The sequence below is a fragment of the Rhynchophorus ferrugineus genome, unplaced genomic scaffold, assembly GCF_030347505.1.
Source record: "Rhynchophorus ferrugineus isolate W39M unplaced genomic scaffold, kcgeb_rfMv2 rfM9, whole genome shotgun sequence".
Taxonomy (NCBI): domain Eukaryota; kingdom Metazoa; phylum Arthropoda; class Insecta; order Coleoptera; family Curculionidae; genus Rhynchophorus; species Rhynchophorus ferrugineus.
In genome coordinates, this window is record NW_027472588.1 from 15,718,057 (window position 1) to 15,738,938 (window position 20,882).

At 30.3% G+C, this 20,882-nt stretch overlaps 3 protein-coding genes across 3 annotated transcripts; all 3 read left to right on the forward strand.

Moving 5' to 3' along the window:
• The first annotated feature begins 1,737 nt into the window (after positions 1–1,737).
• Positions 1,738–3,276, forward strand: LOC143202145 (salivary C-type lectin 2). The gene is made up of 3 exons (XM_076413435.1): positions 1,738–2,003; positions 2,822–3,083; positions 3,136–3,276. Exons 1-3 carry the CDS (start codon positions 1,778–1,780, stop codon positions 3,188–3,190), a joined length of 543 nt encoding a protein of 180 aa, XP_076269550.1. The 5' UTR covers positions 1,738–1,777; the 3' UTR covers positions 3,191–3,276.
• Positions 3,277–10,070: 6,794 nt separating this feature from the next.
• Positions 10,071–15,211, forward strand: LOC143202155 (salivary C-type lectin 2). Its single transcript, XM_076413452.1, has 2 exons — positions 10,071–10,326; positions 11,865–15,211. Exons 1-2 carry the CDS (start codon positions 10,098–10,100, stop codon positions 12,098–12,100), a joined length of 465 nt encoding a protein of 154 aa, XP_076269567.1. The 5' UTR covers positions 10,071–10,097; the 3' UTR covers positions 12,101–15,211.
• Positions 15,212–16,115: 904 nt separating this feature from the next.
• Positions 16,116–19,395, forward strand: LOC143202158 (C-type lectin mosGCTL-7). The gene is made up of 3 exons (XM_076413454.1): positions 16,116–16,362; positions 18,977–19,218; positions 19,282–19,395. Exons 1-2 carry the CDS (start codon positions 16,143–16,145, stop codon positions 19,210–19,212), a joined length of 456 nt encoding a protein of 151 aa, XP_076269569.1. The 5' UTR covers positions 16,116–16,142; the 3' UTR covers positions 19,213–19,218; positions 19,282–19,395.
• The last annotated feature ends 1,487 nt before the right edge of the window (positions 19,396–20,882 follow it).

The following is a 20,882-nucleotide window of genomic DNA, read 5'->3' on the forward strand; positions in this document are numbered from 1 at the left end:
GGCTAAAATATCTAGATTTCTTGATGTGTAATGACTGGTTGAGTGGTTATCTTGTACTCAGACTCTTACGATTCGATAAATATTTCTTGTTTTATTCATTAAGCTTGGGATACTTCTCGATTTCTTGGTAGTGGTTATGAAAGCTGGTTCAAGAAACCCCTTTCTGCAGCCCGATTTACTTACTTTTTCACGAAAGGAAAGACTGTTCTAACTGATGATTTCCTCACTGAATGGAGCACGCGCGTTGCAAATTCTTAGAAAATTCAGATATTGAACGGAAGCATGCCCTCTTAAGATTTTATGGCTAGAGTCACAATAGGGAGTCTTCCCAGATACCTTAGAATGGAATGCTAGGATAACAATTGGAAAACTATTATAGTATATAGTATAATAAGAAAGTATATATTCCATACAGTTTTACAGTATTGAGTATAAAAATTATCAGTACAAAACTGTACAGAATGTGATAGAATTGTTCTAGTTGTTGCTTTAATATTTTATTTATATTGTTTGTGTGTATGTCTTACTAATTATTTTTTATTTATTTTGCATGCTTTATTACAATAATATTGTTCATGCTATGTATTTTTATGTCAATTATTAATTTAATTTTCCTGCAATAGCTATCTGCACCGGAGAGTTATATAAAACGGATCAATATATTTCACAACTTCTACTAACTACATCTTGAATTTATGCTATACCAAACAATGCATGACATTTCGTTAATTCTTTTGAAATATTAGCAAAATCAGAAAATGTATAGGTATAAAGTATATAAATATGATTGTTTTTCATTTCTATCTTTACTATAACCTTCAATGAAATTCTGTTTACATATTATTTAATATAAATATCCTTGTATTTCATAGCAATCCATGAAATTAGTACTATAAGAATATTTTACTAATAATTATAAGCTTTTTTTCTCGTATTTTCTGCTGCTAATTTTCTCTATTAATTATGAAACAATTATACTAACTCAATAACCTTTTGTCGACATAAAATTAATTTAAATATAAATTTTTATCCAACTCTCGTAATCAACAACGCATAGCTGTAGTTTAGATCAAAGGCGAATGAGCTAGAAGCTTTCTAGGCCATTCACACACACGCCAGTGTCTTTTACTGTCGTCTATGCGCACGTGCTTTTCTGTAACCATGTGTTTTCGAATTCACTCGGGCCCTTTCCTACAATTTAAAGTAAAAATCTCAGAGACTGAAAAATTAAAGCAACATTGATAATTAATAATAGTATATATTAAATCAAAACAGATTCAGAAAAATACTTATGTGAAGAGAATATAAATATCAAGTAAAGTTGCGAAGTTACTTAGGAATTCATTCAAAATTTTGGCTCCCTAGTATTTTCTCGGCTGTAGAATTTAGAAAACATTAGGCAAATAAAATTGGTTTTATTGATATAACTTAATTTTATAACCAATTTGGTGGTTTTGAGGTGCTTTGATTATACACACCTGGTAGGTTATTTCTATGAACCAATATATACTTTTGTAGATTTATTAATAATAAAAAACATTTCTTACCCTCAGGCTGACAGCTGACGATGTGCATTAATATTTTTGTATGGTAAATATGTACATTAACATGGTTGATAACAGAATATGATAACTTAACAAAAATTAACAGGAAATTAACAGGAAACGTATAACCGCAGAATTTTTTATGGTAGTGGAACAAAAGACCTCATTTAAGCTCTCGATAACTATAAATAAACTGCTCAGGCCTTATTTAATCATTTTAATTTGGTTTAAATATGGGGCACTTGGCATTGGTAACTATAACCTTCCTAGCGATCTGGCATGTTGTAGTGCCAACTACCTGTCCAGCTCAAAAAAGAAAACGGTATGTAGTCTCCAATCAGAAGGTAACATTTCACGAAGCTTATCTGAGATGTCGACAATATGGGTTAGAACCAGCTGAAATTAATTCTCAAGAAGAACACGAAGCTGTCGAGCAAGTACTGAAATTTGAAAGTGACCGTAAGTAAAATTAATCGTAGTTTTTTAAAACATAAAAAATAATTATAATGTTTAATTAGTGTGAAGAACCAGAAATACAAATTAATAATTATGATAACTTATCCAGTGTTAAATTAGTTTGTTTTTTCAAAATAACTTAACCCTATAGTTCTAAAAAGTTTATATCTTCTTGGTGAACAAAAATAAAAATATTAGAGCGATTCATTCTCCAAGTGTGTCTAGCTATAGATTAATATAAAACTACATCAGAAATATATGTATTCATTAAGTAATTCCTTATGGGCATATATCTTAGCATACTTTTTGTAAAATCGCGCCTGTACTCTGGCAAATAATGTATATATTTTTAAATATCTCCACGGCAAGCAGTAGTGTCTTGGAATACTGAAACTGAAACTGAAAATGAAAAAATATTTTTAATAACTTGTAGGTCAACCCAAATAGCTTGGAGAAAAATGAATTTTAGAAATCATTGTCAGTTCAGTCTCATTCTTGGACGTTATTGATTGTTGCTATAGTGATAGATTAGCGTAATTTAAGCCTATAGAAATTATCCTAGCTGCCCATCTTAGTTATTGCACATTATTTTGATAACATTTAATGAATTTCAAATTACAATAATCCAATTAGTTGCGTTTCTTTGAGATAAAATTAAGATCAAATTTATTATTATGAGTCTCTTTTCATTTAGTAATTATTAATCTATTAAAAAAAGTTTAAATAAATGAAGCTTTGCTTATATTATCAACCATGTTATTCAATGTCGATGTCAATATCACCTCATTTTAAATCAACTAATGTATTTTATTCGTTTACAGTTGGTTGGGTACTAGGATATTGGCTATCTGGAACCAATTTAGGAAATAAGAACTCCTATTACTGGCTACATTCAGGCCGACCTATGTTTTATTCTTTATTCGCACCTGGACAACCCGATAACGCAGGAAACAAAGAAAATTGCTTGCATGTGTTTCAGACTACTAGAGGAAGGTGGGCTTGGAATGACGCCCCTTGTGATTCACTAATGCGGTTTGTTTGTCAGTGTACGAAACAAAATGCACAATTAAATCAAACAGACAAGTAAGTGTATTAGCACTGTGTATATTTTGTATTAAAATATTTCTTTTTGCAGTAATAGTGACCCATGGCGGGCTATCGATGTCAGATTAGCGGCAGATTTACAATAAAGTGTCTGTATAACTTAATATACACACAGATAATATTTATAACACAGTAGTTAATATTTTATAGAATAAACATGATGTTCACCCAATATTTCTATTTATTTACCATAATATTACAATTAAAGGTGATTCGGTATTCATTTTGGGTAATTCCCTTCCCTCAAAGATATGAAGGTGTTACTGGTTTATGTTTAACACATGTTTAATAGTATATTATGGAATATCAGATTATTAGAATTGTAGATGTATATATTAAACAATTTTATGTCCGACATGGAAAGGTAATTAACTCTTGGTGAATCATACCTCACTCATAATTATCATACTTATTTTTTTATTATTAACTGAACTTAGAATATTTCCTTTAGTTTTATTTCAATTTATTGGTTCTATATATAGTGTATTCAAGGTTTTCTTGTACCTACGTTATCAAGATGTTTAATGTATTACCTGTCGCCATTTGTAAATTCGTTTCAGAATAAGACAATATATTCCTCCACATTTTATTCCAGTTAAAAAGAGACACAATGCTGCCTGATTACTTCGAACGCGTAAACGAATGAGCTTGTCAAAGTCGGTTATCAGACGTATACAAAATTCTGGAAAGCAATAGTAATAAGAGGTTTTAATTCTAACCTATAAAATATTGTGGCTATATATTTATATATATTATTGGAGAAACATGTGTTATTATATTCAAACTTCTCATTATACTTCCTTTTAAAAAATATTATATTTGTACTTCTAACTATTTTTGAAGGTTCCAATGTGGACTGAGCAACTTATAATTCTAATATTAAACTTGTAGCCATATTTTTATTTTCGAAAGGTTAAGGTTAAGGTTATCTGTGAATATACACATATTATTTATTGCAATTTAGCTATTGATGTAGATTTTGAATGTAATGCAGTGAGAGACTTACCATGAAATTACAATTAGGAATGTAATCTTGGTAAACAATGATCTTCAAAAACAAAAACGATAAACCTTCCTTGCGTTTTTGGAAGTTTGATTTAGGAGATCATAAAAGAATACCCAAAGTTTACCATTATTTAAAACATGTTTAGCAGCTAGAGATTATTATTTTGAAAAATAATTAATTTTGTTTAAACTTTCACATAATGGAAAATAACATTCTTAATAAAAAGATTTTTTTGCCACTTTGACGCTGTCTTCATTGTGCGATTATACAATAGTACGGTATTGATACAAAGTTGGCAGGGGCAGATACGAACTGTATTTATAAAATTATAAATTAGCCGGCTTGGTGGCGCAGTGGTAAAGGCAACAGGACGGTTCTCCTACTGTTGCGATAACCGCGGGTTCGAATCCTGCTGGAGCATGGTCGTTAATTTATGTTTGTGATTGTTTAATATTTGTGATTGTCGTAGGAAAGGGTGTAAAATCTTACAAGGAAAATGATCCCACTCACGCCAGTAACTAGGCTGGGTAAGACCGGATGTCTTCTGGGATGATCTCTAAGTTGGTCACTCGCCAGTCCGTAGGCTTAATGCCGAGGACCTTGGTTCGCAGCCCACGCTAAATAGTAGGTCCAGTCCAGATAAATCCATAGTTGGTAAAAGGAGACTTTAAATTATGCAAAAAAATAAAATAAATTAATAAATTAATAAATAAAATAAAATTAATTCCACAAACAGGGAGTCCTAAAGGTATAAATAGTGTATATACAATTTAGCAATTGACAAAAATACAAGACTACAAACACAACCATAACGAATTAAAGCTCTATCCAGACAAGTGGTAATGGTTATTTGGTCGACAAGGCACTTATCTTAGCATAGACTAGACTCTATGGAGAAAATCTATTACTCGTAGAAATCCGAGGAGTTTGTCTATATTTTCCTAAGTTAAGAAATTTCTAAAATTTTGTAGCTCATACATGACTCTAATCTGAATGAGTGGTGGATAGTCGATCAGTATGTGGTAGACTGAAATAAGGGCAAAGTGACAAAACTTACAGTAAGCAGGTGGGTTCGAAGTCATCAAATGACTGCGCGAAAAACGACAGTGATCTAATCTCAGTCTATTCAATGGTACGACATCGTAACGAAGGGAATGAAAGCGAAGAAACGAGAAAATTCTGCTTTAAGCTGAAAGAGCTTGTTGTGGTTGGCCTCTTGGGCCCAACGGCTTTGTACCTCATACTTTACGAAACACGACACGAATGGGATAATGTCAGTATGGATATATATTTACATTATTCATTATTCCATCATATTTTCCATAGTATCCATTGATACATTATTTTACAAGTGTTGGGGAAGGGAGGGGAGACTACTTATTTAGCCACACTATCCGCGTGCTTATTTCCCTGTATGTCATGGTAAACTTGTCCTGTAGCTATTCAGATAATAGGTAAGGATGAATGGCAGTGAGTCAGTGGCTCCTAATATGTTTTGTACAAATAAAATTTACCTTAAATGCTGCATTTATGTAAAAGCATATACATAAAAGTAGAAGAAAGTCACAACTTCAGATGTTTTACAAACCTTCAAATCGAAAGAAAGAAAAAAAATATGTCGTCCTTTTACCTACAATTTTCTAGGGGCTTAGTTACATAGTGAGAAAGTGGTTACGGGGTTGTCCATTTAAGTTATCATTCTATATGTCTATGTTTTGTGTTTTAAAGTTCTTTGTAGAAAGCAAAACGTAAAAAGCATCTTTCGGCTGTGTTCGCTCTAGTACGAGTACCACTTTGTATTTTATGGCATTATTCTTACTCTATTAGATATTAAGGTGCTGATAAGAATAAAAACAACAGCCTTAATCATATTACGTAGTCGTGAACTGTAATGTTTCTATTTATACTGCTTGAGGCTTATTACAATATCGGGATAACCAAAGAACAGACACCGTATTAGCTAATAGTCAGTTCAATAACCTTACTTAACATATTATATTTACAAACTATTCACGCTAATTATATTTACTGTTATAATTCAAGGTCGAGATACTTGAATAATATTAAAAGGCGTTAACGCGAAAAATAAACATCATTATAAATTTTAAAATACTAATCGACAATTTGATTTATAATATTATCTATCTACAATAATATTTAGTATAAATTTAGTCATAAACATTCTCTTCAATATGATATATCGCAACGTTGCATCAATATATAATTTGTATTAAGCAAAAGTTTGTTATAAAAATAAGGAAGAAAGACAGTGAGAAAATTTATAAAACAGGCATAGTTAAGAAACAAATAAACTTCATTTATATAACTTCATAAATTCTTATCCAAATATTTCAAAACAATATTTTGTTTACTCTTTTGGCTTATAATCTGCTTTCTTACAAGAAAAAGTAATTCAGGTGAACCAACGTTGACACACCATATTTAAATATTGGTATGCTATGTTGTGAGACATTCTGGAATTGTACTTTCAACCACATTTAAACTGAAGTTTTGTTAATGGTAATGATAACTGAAAACCTCAAATAAAGAGATAAATTAAGTTTACTAGCACTAGTTTATATCAGATGATTCATTGAACATACAATAATTATAGCAGGAGATTTTACAAAAAGGATTTTTATTAAACTATCTTGCGATGTGTGTCCGAGCCTTGTCATGCAAGAGCATTACTTTGCCTCCGTTAATATATATTGCTGGCCTTTTCGATAAAATAGTTCCACAGTTAGCATTTTTATATGTTGAGTAACTCAGTGACACTAAGTGAAAAATTGTTGCTTTATGTATTAGAGGACAATCTTAGAAGCATCGAATTTAACAGTTATATTAGGCTGTCTAACAGTTGTTTAGATTAATACTTCGTATTATCACCAACAGATATCGCTGATGAAAACTGATACAAGCACCTAATATAGGAATTTGCTTGATTTAAGATTGTTTTAGTTGATTCAGGCCTAAAAGAAAAATAAATAATGACAATGCTGTTGTTTAATTCGAAAAGCATAAATTTAAAGCATTTGGAAAGAACATCTTTATTTTACAGAATAATTTCAACCGACATATATTCTAAAAATTCTAATTTATAGATTCAATCAATATTATTTTCCAGATTGTCTGCAAAATAGCCCAAATTTATAAAGGAAGTGTAAGAAGAGCAAAATTGAAAAAGAGATAAATGTGGTAATCCCAAATCTTATCACTGCTGAGGTACTCAAAATAATACACAAAAGAGCTTTAATAATGCTTGATTAATTGAATTTGATGACCTATGAGTATTTACGTTTGCTATGTAACATTTAAATAATTACTGTTACAATAACAGTTCTTTGTACTTGGGTTCAAATAAATTACACCTTATATTGCAATGGACTTTCCAATACGTATTATTTCATTATTACTTATTGTTATATTGTAACACATACTAATTCTCAGATTTGGTGTCGTTGCTTCTAAGATATAAGTAAATTAGTATAAGATGTCTGGTTTCTAACCTTATCCTTATGTTATGTTGAAATCGTAAAAAGAGATCAAAACGAAAAGTTTTGATTATTAACATTTTGATTATATATTAAATATATGGTGTTTTGACACCAACTAACTAAATTTTCATTCATTATTATATTAATTTCATATCGGTGATTAAAAAACTTAAAACAAATTAAATAAATAAAACTGATTTTAGCATTCGAGATCTTGAAGTCGATGTAGTTAAATGACATCATTAAAACAAATAACAAAACGTGTTTAAATGTCTAACCAATTTCTATTGATACTAATAAACTTTCATTAACAATAGCAAACCCAGACAAGCCATTTAATTGTACTGATGATAACTAATATCAAAGATATACTGGCTAGGAGAAGTGTGACATGACCACGTGTGTATCCAGACAACTAGCATTGAGAAGGTAGGTGAAAAATATGTATAAGTCCGAAGAACAATTCAGAATTGTGGATGAAAGTGATAGCCTTTAGCAAAGAACTTGAACTAGAAAATCAAGTACAATTGATACAAATTTCAAAGAATAAAATGTTATATTACATTTGTTATTATATTAATAACTAAACTCCTTAATATTTACCAATGCTTTAAAATGTAATGAACAATTCCTCTACCCATATTTTTAGTTGCATCGTTCTTTGATTATTTACACCACTCGTCGATCTTGCCCTTACCTAGTGCTTTCTACTTTGTCTTTAGTCCCAAGTGGGAACTAACAACTCACCAATAAATGAGGAATTCTAGTTCTATGAAACTATTTCATAATATTGATATTGTTTTACTGTTAACATTCTTATCCATATTCTTTTTACTCTTTAAGCACAAATTAATGTATATATTACCTTCAATATTAGCCTACGAAATTAAAAAAGTATGCTCAGCCATATTCTTAGATGTAACACAAGCCTTCGATAGGATTGGCATGAAGACTTTGTTCATAAACTAGAGAAAATGTTACCAAAACAACACACCGAACAACTGAAATCGCACATTACAGCCAGAGTGTTTAGAGCTAAACAAGAAGAAGCTTACTTTAAATTAAAAGAAGATAAAATAGGTGTACCATAAGGAAGTGTACTGGGACCAATGTTTTATGTACTCTACACTTGTGATATACCACAAATGGAGAATATTAAGATGGCTACATTTGCTGATGATACTGCGATTGTAGCTGTCGGAGACAATAGTGAAGAAGCCACATGACAATTACAACAGGCAAGTGATGATATAAATAAATGGACAAAAGCTTGGAAAATAAAAATTAACGAAAGTAAATCTGTGCATATGCAGTTCACCTGCAATCAGACCGTACAAGCACGAATAACATTAAATAATACTATCATTCCATATAACAACAACGCGAAATATCTCGGAATGAATATTGATGCAAAACTTCGCTGGAAGGATCATATAAAAAAGAAAAGAAAAGAAATGGATATGAAATATAGGAAAATATATTGGCTAATTGGAAGAAAATCTCAATTATCAGTATATAATCAATTGCTATTATTTAAGCAAATACTGAAACCTATATGAATTTACGGATTTCAATTATGGGGATGTTCTGCAAAGAGTAACATGAACAAAATAAAAATTTTTCAGATCAAAGTCCTGAGAAATGAGTTGTGGACGTGAGGTGCATATAATTAAAAAATACAGCAGTGACATGTATAAACATTATTTCACGAGAGACGGAGATAGGGCCGATAGGTCCTCCTAGATATATACCTAGATTTAAGTTATGATAAAGACAAAATGTAGGTTAGTCGGAAACGACTAGTAATAATATAATAATTAGCTCTTCTATTCTAGAGCTATTCTCTCTTCATGAGATATTAAATTAAATCAAACCCAGATTTCGAAAATCTAAAGAACAAACGATATTTGTTCCGTTCGAATTTTATTAATATTTGTTGAAAACTACGGAAATCAACAATGCCTCAAACAAAGAAAAATGTAGAGAGACTGAGTTTGATTCTGCTACGGTTGATCGAATTTCAGTAGCTAAAACAAAATCTTGCTATAAAAAGGCCTGTTAATTTTTGAATACCAAATTACACAAAATATATTCTCTCTTATCTCAAAGAGAATTTTTATGGTGTAATTTATTGACAAATGTTGTTATTCGATAATTGTAATACTTTATATAATGCCCAGATAGTGGCCATTAAAGTGTTTTATTGAACGTTTGTATTTTATTTACGAAGAAATGAAAATATTTCCTTTCATTCACAGAAACTGATTTTTATAATGTTATTAGCACATCAGTTAACGTTAATTTTATTAATTTATCGTATTGACCTTCGAATAATATTTTTGGAAACGCCAAAGAAGGTTTCGAAGTGTTTGCCACATCTTGCTCATTCTAATATTTTTTCTCTGTCGTTTTTCCGTTATTCCCACACTGCTGCAGTGCGCAAATGATATAAATTGACCACATGCGAAACGAAGCACAGTACAGCATAATATGAAAATGATAAACTCGGTTGTTTACGTCGCTGCCGGCTTGATAGTTTTAACCACAGTGAGGATAGTATTCGGTTGTGATTTTGCCGATAAATATGTGATATCAAATCAACGAGTTACCTTTCATGATGCCTACGTACGGTGTCGTCAACATGGTTTCGATCCAGTAGAGATTCTGTCAGAACATGATGAAAAAGAAATAGAAGCTGTATTGAAAAATGAAACAAATTGTAAGTAAAATAAAAACTAGTTGTAAATGTAGACGATTATAAAATGGAGTAGGGCAGCTTTAATTATAAATTTGCAAATATTTTGGAAGAGTCCGTTTTAGATTATACTAAATAAAATTACCTAATTATCATATACTATATACTACTATTTTACTAATTTAATCTTCTTTCTCTCATAATAGAGTAAAGGGACTAATACGAAAATGATATGCTACTAAAACTTGTTTTCCGAGTATTTTCAAGATAAGATCAGAAATGTATTGGTATAGTTTATATAATTAAAAAAGTATTAATGAATGTAAATTGCAACACACTAAATATTAATACCCAGTGTCATAAATAAGACTATTTTCAGAACTATAACAACCTCAGAGCATGAAATATAAGTACACATGAACAAAAATGTTTATGTTAAAAACGTAAGTATGAAATAATAACTGAAGTAACACATGTTTGTATATTATGACAAAGAATAGAGGAATAAGACAATTTTGAAGCTTATATTTGATTTTAGCATATATATTGAAAAATTAACGAACACATTATATAGTTTATTTTCCACAACTTCAACTTCGTAAGAATTTAACTATTGATTTTTCAAACTTTAAGCATATAAAGTAAACAATCAAAATAATTGATACAAGGTTTAAAGATTAAAATGTCACAAAGTTACATATCTTATTGCATTATTTGTTAATCAAATGAGGAAATAAAATTCTATGAAATTATTTTATAACTGTTAACATTTTTTGTATTTTTAAAATTTTTATGTTTCATGCCTTTTAGCTCTTGAATTACAAATCGATGTAATTATTACCTGCAATATTCAGTTAGTGCTTTGTTAGTAATTGTATTAATATACTGATACCTGCAATGAATTAAAAGTTAGTATCAGGAAAATTTACAGAAAAATCTTAATAACTAAGTAGACTTAGCTAACTGAGCTAACCGGCCTGTTCGAGTTAACAATATATCCTTCAGAACTATTGACAAGTGTCGACAAGCGTTGTCATTCAAAAGGATTATGTTGCACAGATGATTCATTATTACTGGTCTTTTTTCCAACAACGTTTATGCAATTATGCAGTATTATTCAGTTCCAGTAGAACTTGTATGATACTTATACTTTACTGATCGCACTATTTGCACATCAAGACATTATTTTCATTAAAATTCCACTTAAATGTCGATGTGTATGTATTTCTTGAACTGAGCCCTAATTTTTGCACTCAGGGTTGTCGTAGATCCAGTTTGTCTTGAGATCAAGCAACAGAAGTAGTGAATGACGAAAATATAATCCACAAGCACTCCACGACCAACATCTCTTACTGAATATCTCAATAATACTAAATAAAAACTATTGTTTTATAAAAACAAATTTTAAGGGCACTGAAGTTGTTTAAAGGTTGTTTATGTTGATACTTCACGTTTTTAAAAGCAGATATCGCTAGCGTGCTGCTATTTCACCTAATATTACATTAACAAAAGTATTCAATGAAGCATATTTTTAACATTTTTTTTTAATACAATTTTTTTAGACGGATGGCAAAACGCGTTTTGGATTTTTGCCACAAATTTGGGAGATAAGAAAAACTATTACTGGTTGGATTCCGGCAAACCGCTCTTCTACTCCAAGTTTGCAGCGGGTCAACCAAGCAACGTAGAGCAAGAAAATTGCCTAGAGATCTGGAAAACATCATCTGAAATATTCGAGTGGAACGATGCCCCTTGTGATACCAAACTACGTTTTATTTGCAAATATCGACAATTATAGCTAAAGGTTCAACATTTGACATTATAGCATCTCCTCTGCACATTCATTCTGTTGGAAATTATTTATTTATCGAGATATATTAAAATATTTATATTAAATCCTTAAACTAAGACAGCTAAGAAATACAGTGATAATAAAACCGAAGAGCAATGAGAACGCTTTCTATTTATTTGATACACTTTATAAAAACCTTTTTAAATGGAATCTTCTCTGGGGCCTCAGTGGTTTCGAGACAAACATAAATAAAAATATATGATTTATTAATCGTGTATTAAATAATTGAGCTATAATTTAGTTATTTTTAGATATTAGTAAATTAAAATATTTTTTCATATCCATAAAAAACTCAGTTAGGATCTAATATTGTATATAATAATCAATAATAAATAAAAATACAATGAAACCTAATTTAGTAAGATATTTCTGTATATAATATATGAAATATTGAGTCTGTATCTTGTAGTTTATTAATAATTATAATAGTTAATTTCCAATTTATTACACTAATAGACATTATGACTGCAATAAACTGTTGAGATTTTAGGGTTATTAATAGGTATTTTGAGATTAGTTTTAACAAATAACTTTATTTAATATACCTATCTAAACAGGTGAAGACTCTATATAAAAGTACAATAATCAAACAACGAAAGAGAATTCAAACCTACAGCAACTTACAGCTTTGTATTTATCTTATTCAATTGATTGCAAAGAATATAATCATTCAAAGACTGGGGCTTTTTAAACTTCTCTTTAAGTCTCTCTTGAAGCTCTGAAACAACTTCATCAAAGTCTTCCTTTAAACTGTTTCTCTCACAATCTTGTGACTCATCGTTAACAGTTTCCTCTTCTGCTTTCACTTCTTGAAACGGTAGTTTAATATGTTCATTACAACATCTAGGTTTCTCTTCAAATTGTACATATCTAGACAAAATAACACTTTTATCCTTTGCAAACCAAATTCTAAACCGCTCATCACCATCATATCCTATGAGGCGTCCTTTTATGGTTTTTTCTTCGCTTTCGCTTTTGATAGTGATGGGCATAACATGTTGAACCAATGATCCTTAAATCTTAGGTTCGCGGATTCTTTCTATTCCACAATTCGTAAGGACTAACACCGTCTACAGATGATTTCGCCGTCCTGTTGAGAATATATATCGTGGTGTTAACTAATTCAGTCCATAATCCTGATGGATAGGTCACTATTGGGTTTAAATATTTCAAGGTCCTGACCATTTCAACTACAGTTCTATTGTCTCGCTTACAAAACAAAACCATTCTGCTCAAGAATGTAGTGTGCCGTCAACTATTGTGTAATTCCAAACTCGTAAGATCCAAACTCTTCATTGTCAAACTCCTTGCCATTATCACTCAGCATTTCTTTTAGTGAATGTCCCGATGTCTTTGTGAAATAAAGTAACCATACTTAAATTTTGTATAATTATCCTTATACAAAACAAATTAACGTAATAAGTATACTAGCATAATTTTAAGTGACCATGAATCTTTATAGAACACGACATAGGCGTTGACTCAAACTTACTATTCTTATTTCGGTCATGAGCAGCTGGAACAGAAAACACATTTTTGGGCATATTCGGTACATACCAGACATCCTTTAATGTTATCCGCACATCTGTCTATAAATGTTGATGAGAACCGAATTTTTCTTTTTCCATAAGCATTTAAATATTTTTGCAGCACTTTTAATGCATTGTGGTTGACTGAATGCTTTGCAGCTGACAAAATAATCTGACCCATTTATCACATGCTTCATAACCTCATTGTCATTCCACCAATTGTTTTCGTCTACTTCTGCAGAAAAAATCTCACCTCATGTCGTTAATAGTACTGTATTTGTCTCCACTGTTTTTTCATTTTCCTCCTTCAGTGTTGCATCCTTGGACGGTCGTCCATCAGCAATCCAATTTTGACATTATCTAATCCAATGGCCCGGTTGTTTGCAATATTTACAAGTACTTTTTCCCTTAACCTTACTTAACTTGTTTCTAATTATGTTACCCTAATTTACTTTACTTAATTTTACCACTCAAACTTCCTGTTTTACTTTTATATCACTGACTTTTGTAAAATTCCTTTCAAACGCTTAAAATTGTTCTTTTAACTCTTGGAATATCCTCATAGCATTCATAGTTAATAACATTTAATTTGGTTCCAAAGTTTTAAAGTTTGCTGGTAAAATACGTAAAACTTTACATTATTTACACTTTACTAACATTAACATTTAACGTTTCGTTTTTGGCTTCAAATCCTTTGTTTAACACGTTCCACGAACCTGCAATGTGTGTTTGGATATCTTCTCCTTGAATCCATCCAAATGTAAAAAAGTCGGTACATATCTTAAATAACTGATCCTTGGACGATGCTTCGCAATTTTGCTTCAAGGCCTCCCACACTTCATAAGCCGTCTCTTTGTCCATAATCTTTTGATATACAGTATCTGTTACTAAACCTGTAATAATAGACTTGACATAATCGTTAGCTTTTCTATACAATTTCGATTTCATTTTATGGTTCTTCACCATCTTGTTATCAGCGTCTGCCGCCAACGCGTCCAATTTTACCAACTTGCCGTCAATCGCATTTAAAGTTCCCTCGTGGTAATCCAGCAAATCTCGAATTTTACGCTTCGACATCGGCCAGATTACAGATTATTTACAGATAACGCAGCCTGTACCATCAGCTTCGATTCAGGATGGATGAAAAAAATAATGGCTTTATTCTTATTGAAATGCAGTGGCAGGATATAAGTTTTTATTGAAGATATTCTGCTTGCCTTCTAGAAGAGCATTAATGTAGATACTGAATAAGTTACTTTTTGCTGCTGGAGTAGTAACCTCTAATTTTGGTCGTTAGTTCAGAAACTTGACTGTATAAATCGAACTGCAGTTGTCATATTTGATGAAATGTACCTCAATTTAGATAGTTTGTTAATTTAGTTGATTCTAAAAAATAACACAACAGAACCATTAATATTTATATTACTTTATTTTAATGTTTGTTTTAAATATTGGAGAGAAGTCTATTCTTGATGGTCAAGGAAAATTAATGCAAATGTAATATTTCAATAAAATATATTTAAATAGATTTATTTTTTAATTTTCCCAGTAATTATTTTTTAATTTCCCGCTCAATTTTTTAAAATTCCCGCTAAACATTTTTTAATTTCCCACCGTAACTGTCATACAGCGCAGGCGTAAGCGCCCTCACACGGGGACTCCGAACGTAACTTAGAACCAATTTTAACATAGGAGATGCGCTTCTAAGTTTCTTTATTCTATGGTTATTAATTGATATTCTGACTGACAGTAGTTTTTTCTTGACTGACAATTTTATATCTGACAACCGCATAAATCGAAAGTCCTTCAAACACAGATTCCTTCTTTTAACTAAAGAAGGAATATATTTACTTTAGCATAATCACAACAATATTTATTTATATAACAATTTATGATTCAAAAAAAGTGTGATTTTATTTGGTTTATTTATCTTATATTTCACACATTAAAGATCAACTTTGTGCCACCGACGGAAAAAATCAAAACGAAATAATTCATTTAGGATGCATCAAGGTAAATAACCTAAATTTGACTAAATTGACAAGAATCCACTCATCGATGGTGACTGTATTATTTGACGGGAACTGTAAAGAATAGTAGAACAATTATTGATGTGAATGAGTATTGCAGTGAAATTAGCCACAAAATTTATAATTTTCCTAAACTTATAACTATACCATTTTCTTAAATATAGATAAATATACCTACGTCGCAACAACAAGCTTTCTAAATAAAGTTCTTGTTTCGGATTTAAATATATCTAAACAGTTAAATCCAAATAAACAGACTTAATGCTTTTTATTCAAACCAGTTAATTTAAGTAATTTAACTATCGACCTTGGAATGCAATTACTATTAACAGTCTGTTTAGAAAATCTCAAGTTATAACATTGTTTTAATTGGCAAATGGTATAAATTTCTCATCTAATAAACTAAATAGAACACATTCGGTTTTAAAGATGACCAGTGTGGTTGTTTCTACTGTAGGTTTTCTACTTTTAATTACAATTAGAATAATAGTGAGTTGTGATACTAACAGTAAATACATGATATCCAATCAACGAGTCACTTTTCATGATGCGTACGTACGGTGTCGTCAACACGGTTTCGATCCAGTCGAAATTTTATCAGGACAGGACGAGAAGGAAATAGAAGCTGCACTAAAAAACGAAACTGCTTGTAAGTAAAACTAAGTATATACAGTATTAGGGATCGCCCTGTGATCGAAATTAGATCATTATTCATCTATTTATGTTTCTCTCATAAGATATTAAAAGGACTAATATAAAAATCATATGTTACTGAAACTTGTTTTTTTTAATATGTTCAGTATATGATGGAAATGTATTTTATGTATAACATTAAATAAATTAATAAATGTCTGTATAATAAAACATATTACAATAACTATTTAAATAAATAACATTCAATAACCTTTTTTAAATTGCAATTTAATTCTAAATTTAATCTAATTACTATAACAAATTATTAAAAAATATAAATTACTACGCCATTGAACATTATAACCAAATATCATAAGTAATATTATTTTACATATATATGATCTTTAGTGTAATATTATCAAAATAAATATGGAATAATACTTGAAGTAATACATGTTGTTACAAGTTTACGTAACTATACTATTCTTAAACGTCCTTTATCCTAAGTTACCGTAACTCTTTAATAATTCCTACAATGCGGGAATAACCGAACACACAAAGTAAGTACAAAGTAACACAAAGCTTTAAAGAATACTGCTTAAAATTGAATAACTTCGTTTAGTTTTTAAACACCTACATTCGGTTTTAATAACGTTTCAAATGTACAAGGCAAACACTCACTTAATTTTAGCGAACACTATCTGTTAATTCATTTACTTTAGCCCCAGAGCTATACTCCTAGCCCAAAAAATGCTTGGTTTGTTTACATATTTCGTGTCACCGATCTGACGTCTAGTTCTGGTTGCTTGATTTGGGCGTTTTTCGTTTTATTGGAATATAATTGTAGCGCATATTACACAATAATATTAGGCCTAAAGATTCTTCTTCGGCATAAATTTTAACCCATTATATAACTCATTTTTTACCAAATTTTACGTCTGCAAAAGATCCCGCCTTGTTCAAAAAAGGAGGCAAAATTTTCGAAATTTCGCTTTAGGCAAACTAAAGCTTGAAATATTATTATAATTATTGTATTCTTTGTTTTTTTTCTATGATCTGTTTTTAATTAGGATAGTTTATTATTTATATTTATATTAAAATTTCTGATAGGCGTATGAATATTGAAACTATATATTAGAAGCAGTCTTCATTTTTGGGAAGTTATTTTACAAATTGATACATCAATACAAACTTTACGTGCAGCGATGAAATAATAAATATGTATGGACTGTAAAGGTATCAATGTTCTATAGAGAATGAAAGATTTCAGCAAATGTAAACTCCTTCCGTCCTTTTGATCCAGTGATTTACTTGGTATCTGCTACTAAACACAAAGAACAAGGGAACTTGGGAACAAGGGAAGTAAACCGTGTTAAGGGATTAATGTGTACACAATTTTAAAAATCTCCACACCATGACACTAAAAATCTTCATATTTTAATTTTCGAAGAGTCAATTCCATACTATTCTAGGTTTCTTTCTACAGAATTATCAGACGTTCCAGTAATTTTTTAACATATTATTTTCGTTTTCAGTATGCAAGAACACATAAATCAGATGAAAATACCCAAGCAGCTTTTTTGTTGCAGATATGGATATTTTTTTAACTATTAAAAATTTATTGAGTAAATTAGTACAATATATATGCAAGTGTTTTTTCATCAGTTTCTGCTACTATTACATCTTTCTAATAATATAGTGATACCGTGTCGATAGTTGGTTAATGCATATATTCATTTTCGGTTCACGGAATATTTAAACTGTGTGTCAACTCAGACAATCTGCATCGATCTAAAGAATCAGAAGACGCTATGTCTGGTTAGTACAGTATAATTTCATACTCGAGCTTCAATAAGTGCATCCTTCATGACTTCTGCAACGCATTATCGAGCATTGTCATGAAATAAGATGACTTCCAGGTACCTCTAGTATTTGGTATAAATTGCTAGTATCTACGATGTTGAAATGCCATTTTCAGTATATTCGTGTAAATTTATACTCTTTCATTCTGGATCTCTTCCATCGCTTGGAATTAATTAATTGATCAGCTGTTACTCTATCAATAAATTTGAGGATTTGAACATAGTTTTCATCCAATAAGTCTTACAATCCATTGTCTTTGACTTATTTTAGTCCTATAAGCCGTACTTTGTCTCTGACATCAATATCGAAACTTTTAAATACCTGAAACCAAAACCTACAATTGGGATATGATGGAGTAGGATCACTATAAATTTCTAAAAGTGTTTGATAAACTGTAGTAGAACAGTTTTCCAAGTAAAGCTATAAAATAAGTAATTTTAAATGCAATTTTGAGTATTCCAGGATTAGGGATTGCAGACCCTGAATAATTTAATGAAGCTAAATGAAAAACTCACTTATATAGAGCGATATTAAAACTACGGATTTTAATAGTTAGGTTAAGTTGTTCAACATTGATACTTCACATTTTTACCAATAGATATCGCTGATCAAAATATAAGCAAACTCCTAATTTATGTGTATTATAATATATATTATATAAATAGAAACAGTTAATTATACAATGGTATACTATTATATAATAGTATACTTAAATTTTATTTATACCCCTCCTAATACTCAAGTAATATTGTATATATGTTTATTAGATAGCTGGGTTAATGGATATTGGATTTTTGCCACTAATTTGGGCGACTATACAAATTTCTACTGGCTGGATTCTGGCAAACCGCTACTTTTCTCTCAGTTTGATGTCTCCGAACCTAAAAGTTTTGAAGATGCCAACTGCTTAGAAATATACAAAACATCACCCGACAACTTCTTATGGTGCAGTGCGGCATGCGACACAAAACTAAAATTTATCTGCAAATATCGAGAAATGTAAACAACGGTAAGTTTATATTAATTATATCTTATTATTTTACTTAATTTTCTTTTATTAATACTTTCGTAGAATCACTGGTAAATATAGAAGAATCCTCCGTCAAAAAATATGATACACATAAGCTATGTAAAGCTTTTAAAGCTTCATTAAATATTGTTTAAATAAATTCACAATTTCACAGTAGTGGTTAAGTTTCTTTTTTACCAACAAGTATTTATCTGTATCGGACCTACACTTAAACGTTGGCTCCGAACTACGGTCCTCAGCGTTAAACTTACCAACTGGCCGGTGACCAACTTAGAGACCATCCCGGAAAATATCCGGTCTTACCCATCCTGGTTACTGACGTGTCTGTGATAATTATTCCTTGTAAAATTTTACATTGTTGCCTATAAAGACTTTTATAATTACTATCACAAACATAAAGTACATTCATGCCCCAGCAGGATTCGAACCCGCTACCTTAGCAACAGTAGGAGGACCGCCCTGTCTCCTTAACCACTGAGCCAATAAAGCCGCCACTGAAAATATTAAATTAGTATCATTACAATGTAATTTCAAATAAATAATAGAGCAAAAAAAAGATATTGATGAAATAAAAGAAAAAATACTGATGAATAGAATTTTAGTAGCAGAAATATACTTAATTTTAATTTTCATTATAAGTCAATTTTCATTATTTATTTCATTGGTACTTCAACAAAATACAATTTTAAAGAAGGATTAAATTTGAACCACTTGATATTTAATTTAAATTGTATTATTTTCAAAAATATATATTGTAATATTATTATTCGTAATTTATTTATTACACTAAAATAATTATATTAATGAAAAAGATAAATCATTATGAAAGAAACATTTTTTAAAGAAGAAAAGAGTTTTTAATTTTTTTCTATTATTCTATATTTTTACCATTATTAACATAATAAAAGTTGATGCCTCTCTCCTAGAACAATTTGTTAATCGTTACTTTAATTAAAATACGGTCCATGATGACCCGCATATGTAACCGAATCAGTATATAAAATTCGATTGTCAAATGTCTGCAAAATTCTGCAAAATATTAATCATAAATACACTATACAACAGGTCAATTGAAAAGATTTCGGTCTGACACATAGATGACGCTATTAGAATTAAATCCATATGTCTTTAGTTAGCCCTAATCCTCAAAAGATGCTTGTATAAATTTGGTAGCAGTTGGATTATTGGTTTGTGAATTATAGCATTTTGAGTGAAGCAACATTAGCTATTGTGAAAAAAATTGAAAAAAAGATATTTCGCGTGTTGATAAAATATTGCTTTTTGAATGGAAAAAATACAGTTGAAATAAAAACAAAAAACCGAGTTTCCGAAAACTGCCCCAGAAAAATCAACCATCAAGGACTGGTATGCTAAATTTAGACATGGTGAAATGAGCACCGAAGAAGGTGAATGCAGTGGATGTCCCAAAGATGTTGTTAAATGACGAAAACATTTTAAAAATCCACAAAATGATATTTTGAATGACCCTAAATTCAAAGTAAATAATATAGCAGACACTCGAGAGAAAGCTCTGTGTAAAGTGAGTGCAGAGCGAACTCACTTTTGATCAAAAACAATGACGAGTTGATAATTCGGAGTAGTGTCTGAAGATGATCAAGCGTAACACACCCAAGTTTTTCCGT